Source organism: Dipodomys ordii, unplaced genomic scaffold (assembly GCF_000151885.1).
Source record: "Dipodomys ordii isolate 6190 unplaced genomic scaffold, Dord_2.0 Scaffold298, whole genome shotgun sequence".
In the NCBI taxonomy this organism is placed as follows: domain Eukaryota; kingdom Metazoa; phylum Chordata; class Mammalia; order Rodentia; family Heteromyidae; genus Dipodomys; species Dipodomys ordii.
Genome location: NW_012267514.1, coordinates 215,122 through 220,006, shown reverse-complemented (window position 1 = coordinate 220,006; position 4,885 = coordinate 215,122). Strand labels below are relative to the sequence as shown.

The 4,885-nt window shown below is 33.9% G+C and overlaps 1 protein-coding gene across 1 annotated transcript; it reads right to left on the bottom strand.

Moving 5' to 3' along the window:
• Positions 1–3,521: 3,521 nt before the first annotated feature.
• Positions 3,522–4,499, bottom strand: LOC106001417 (olfactory receptor 4P4-like). Its single transcript, XM_013036512.1, has one exon. The coding sequence runs from the start codon at positions 4,497–4,499 to the stop codon at positions 3,522–3,524; it is 978 nt and encodes a 325-aa protein (XP_012891966.1).
• Positions 4,500–4,885: the final 386 nt, after the last annotated feature.

Below are 4,885 nucleotides of genomic sequence, written 5' to 3'. Positions count from 1 at the left end.
CCAAAGGAGGAGGCTGCAATGCTTGGTAAGAAATGTACGCATTATCCTGCCCATGTAATTGTAACCCCTCTGTACAGTATGTTCACAAATAAAAAATAAATAAATAAATTTTAAAAAAAGATTCTTTCCTTCAAGTAATTAGCAAATAAAATCTTTCCCTGGAGTCATGACTCAATTGGTAGAATACCATGTGTGAGCAAAAAAGCTGAGCACAAACACAAAGTCCTGAAAATTCAAGCCCTAGTACTGGCACAAAAACAATGTACTCTTCTCCTTGTCAGTCTAGGGGTTCTTTGATGATAAAAAAAACTTAGACATCATCCTGTTTTGGCTTTGAATACTTTTTTTTGTTTCATCTTTTGTATTGCTTAAAAGTGTTTTTAAGGGATAATCAATCTCTATTATTATGACAAATACAACTTACCTTAAAAATTCTAACTATAATCTTATAATAAATGATAGTGATTTGTAATAATGAATCTGAGGAAAAGTTTTCTCCTTCACCCTGATGGTGGGGACTAAGGTAAGAAAACATTGTGGATCCCCAGATCAAATAGTCAGAGTTATATGAGACCCTTAGGAGGAGAGGGCCTTTTGTCTTCCATCAGCTGAGTGATTTGTTAAAATGAATAAAATAATGACATAGAAAACAAATAGAACTATAAATATCCCTAAAGTGACATAACCTGAATTGACCTGAACTGCTGGCCAATTCCAGTGATGGAAGTCTCTGTACAAGCAACATTCAGCAAAGGAAAAAAGTCCCAAAAGTAATCATCAATTTTCATTCAAACGACAGAAAGAAAATCCAACTACAACATAAGATTGAGGAAAGAGATATTCTTCTAATTCTCTGTGCATATCAACATAACATATATTAAGCACAGGTGAGGTATGTATCTGAAAATGACTTAGGAAAAATAAAATTTGCATAGAATTAAGCCACATAATAACAACAAGGAATTTATAACAGTATAACAATTACCAGTAAACTATTAACATCTATGATAAATATTAATATTTATTTACATCTTTTAATATCCAATAAATATATATTTATTATATATTATATATTTATATATTATGTATATTTATATAATATATAAACATATATTGTTCAGCACTATTTATCTATCTTAAATTCCTCACACTATTTTTGTGTTTTTGCTTTGCTCCTCTTTCTTTATGAATTTCAGTATATTTTTCATTGGTTTTATTTCTCTTCTTAAATCAGGTCTATCAGTGATTTTTATGATACACATTATTTTAGAAGGCTCCTAAATTCAGAAGTAATAAAATTTAGAAACCTATGAGTTTCATAAGCTATATATTACAAAATGCTTCAATAATGTCTGAAACAAAATTTCTGAATCAGTCATATAAATACTTTGCAGTAAATGTTCAAGTTTGAGAAGTATATAAATTTCATAAGTAGCCGTGTTGGTTTCAGTTAACTTTCTTTTGCAATGTAAAGTGGAACAAATGGTCTTCAGATCTCTTTTCTTTATATTTGAATAATAGGGCATTTTATATGCATAACAAATTTCAAGATAGGTTCATGGTTTATACTGAAAAGTAATAACTTTAAGCATTTCTTTTCTTTTACTTACGTGTTTATTTCCTATAACTTTTCTCTTCAATTCCTTGCTATTGGATAATCTGTGAATTTTCTTTTTCTGTTATGCTGGTCATAATTAATTGTTTTTACCTTTTTTGTGTGTATGACAATACTGAAGCTTAAACACAGGGCTTCAAGTTCTCACTTGGTTTTCTCAGTCAAAACTAGTTCTCTAACACTTGAGTCAGAGATCTACTTTCAGTGTTTATTCTGGTTAATTGAAGGCAACAGTCTCAAACCTTTGTCTGTTGAGCTGTCTTCAAACCATGATCCTCAAATCTCAGTGTTCAAATAAGGAGGAACATTCATAATTTTTTCTCCGTTATTTTTAATGTAGGTTTTCAAAGCCTTAAAATTTTTATTTAAGACTACATTAGTTTATCATTTCCTCAACTACTATTATTGTGAATATTTGTATTTAAATTAGAAAGTTGCATAGCTAATCATCAGTAATGACTTCCATGTAACAGTATCCAGATTAAGACACAGAATACTTAGAATTACCCTCCACGCCATCTTTCTTCTTAACTCCACAAGCAACCACTATCCTACCTTCTGTTGTACCATAGATTAATTGTAGGTATTTTTTAATATTGTGTAAATGATATCATATAACACTCCTCCTTCCTGCATTCTTTCATTCCTATTAATATGGATATTAATATTAATATTTCATCTTTATAAATTGTTCCGTGTTGACATATCACCAACACCGTTGAAATACTCTTTCAAATTAGCATAATTTTTGTGTTTATTTCAAATAGTGATATAAAAATCAAAGTTGCTCTGCTTATGGACTTTATGTACTAAGAATTCAGACACACTGAGGAAGGTAATGTAAGCCATAGTGAAAAGCTGAATAAGAAATCATTTGTGGACATCTCCATTGAACTGTCTGGTGAACAATGGCGGCTGGTGGCCAGGACTGCCATTGGCTGATTGATAGAAAGTCAATATGGGTGTTTACTTGAATTTCTGAAAATTAAGAACATCCTTTTGGAAAATCAAAGAAAATAAGATCAAACGTGAAAAACAAGAAATCAGCATTGCCTAAATCAGATGTCCAATTAAAGTCGAACAACACTGACCTATGGCTGGCTCTTTCTTTTGGCATATATGCTTGTTTTAAAGTGATACATAGTTAGAAAAACCATTATTTCGAGTAATTGCAATTGTTATTAAAGTTGTTCAGATTCTGTAATTGTTCAGATTCTTAAATTAAAACAGCAAGAAAAAGGAAAAAAAATAAAGTGATACATAGTAAGTATACAAAATTAGGAATGTGTTGGGGTAATTCAAAACACACACACAAACAGTAATGATCAGATTAGAGTTATTAACATATCTGTCACATTGAAAATGTCATTTGTGATGAGAAAATCCAAAATCCTATCTCCTGGATCTTTTAAAATAGACAATATTTCAGTTCCCCTCACCCTCCACTTTTCTTTCTGAGATAGTTTTTCTGACTGTCTATCTATCTATCTATCTATCTATCTATCTATCTATCTATCTATCTATCTATCTATCTATCTATCTGTCTGTCTGTCTGTCTGTCTGTCTGTCTGTCTGTCTGTCTGTCTGTCTGTCTGTCTGTCTCTCTGTCTGTCATCTATCAGAAGTAAATCTACTGAACATAGTTTGAGAAAGGGAAGAAGGGGAAATGGAAGCATAAAAGAGAGGTGAAATGATTCAACATGTACCATATACTCGTAATGGAAGCATCACAGTGAAGCCCTCTCATACTATTAATACATGCTAATTCAAAAGAAAAAGTTAAGCTTTCTTTAATCTGACAAAAATACATATTAATTTTAAACTCAGTCTCTCTGCTGTGGTGTAGAACACAGTTTGTTCTCCCTGTTTACCTGATTTTTTTTCTGTTATTCCACCATGCTCAGATTCAAATCTGAGCCCTGAAACTGAATTCGGAAATGTCTTTCATAGATCGAAGTATTTTTCCAAAAACCATTTGGTGAATCCAAATTTTTCTTATGGAATTCTTCATATCCACATTCCTCAGTGTGTAGATCAGGGGGTTGAACATGGGAGCAATGATGGTGTAGAAAAGAGCAAACACTTTGTCCTCTGGAAAGGTGACATTTGGTCTAATATAAACGAAGAGGACAGGCACAAAGAACACAATCATAACTGTTATGTGAGAGCTGCAAGTAGAAAGAGCTTTGGAACGGCTCCCTGCAGGGTAAACCCTGATAGTATAAAATATCAGAAAATAAGACATCATCAGAATCACAAACACCACTAATGCAATTAGTCCCGAATTAACAATAACCAACAGACCAATTCTTTGGGTATCAATGCAAGCCAACTTCAGCAAAGGGTACACATCACAGAAGAAGTGATCCATCTCATTGGGGCCGCAGAAGGGTAGGAAGATGGTGAGAAGAAACTGACTGGCTGAGTGCAGGAATCCTCCAGCACAACAGGTGAGGATGATCATGTGACACCTCTGCCTGTTCATGATGACCGTGTAGTGCAGGGGTTTACAGATGGCCACATAGCGGTCATAGGCCATCGCTGTAAGAATGAAGATCTCAATGGCTCCAAGAAAGTGGAGGATAAAAAGCTGCACCATGCAGTTGTTATAGGAAATAGTCTTTCTTTCTGCTAGTAAATCAGTCATTAGTTTGGGTGTCACGGTGGAGGTGTAGCAGAGATCAGAGAAGGAGAGGTAATTGAGAAAGAAATACATGGGTTGGTCAATTAGCTGAGTGCATGTGATCGAAATCATGATGAGCACATTTCCCACCCAAATTGCTAGGTAACAAAATAGAAATAACACAAAGCAGAATATTTCAATGTTCTTGTTTTGAGAAAGTCCCAGGAGAATAAAGAAGGTGACATTATTTCTATTTTCCATGATCCAGTGCAGTGAAAAAAAATACACAGCGGCCACCTGAAGACATAAATCCAGTGAACATCAAATATAGTGAATCTGGATAAAAACACTAATATCAAGAAAGCATGAGTAATGGAGAAAATGCCAAAGCTAAGAGAAAAGGCTATTGCATATTTACCTTGGCTATGGTTAAATAGTTCTGCAATGAATATGGTTGTACTGGTGGCTTTACTGGGTCCTAGTTTGTCCTGACTTTTAGCTCAGGGCTAGTCATGAATTGGGATTCTCCTTCTACCTATTGCCTCCAGCGTAGCTGTGGCTCCTGTTGTTGGATCAGATAAAGTCTCACTAACATTTTGCACAAGAAGACCTTGAACCACCATCTTCTTGATTGCCACCTCACTGTA

Bases quoted from the DNA above. Each gene is read 5' to 3' on its own strand.
- LOC106001417 (XM_013036512.1), bottom strand. From the start codon at position 4,499: ATGGAAAATAGAAATAATGTCACCTTCTTTATTCTCCTGGGACTTTCT.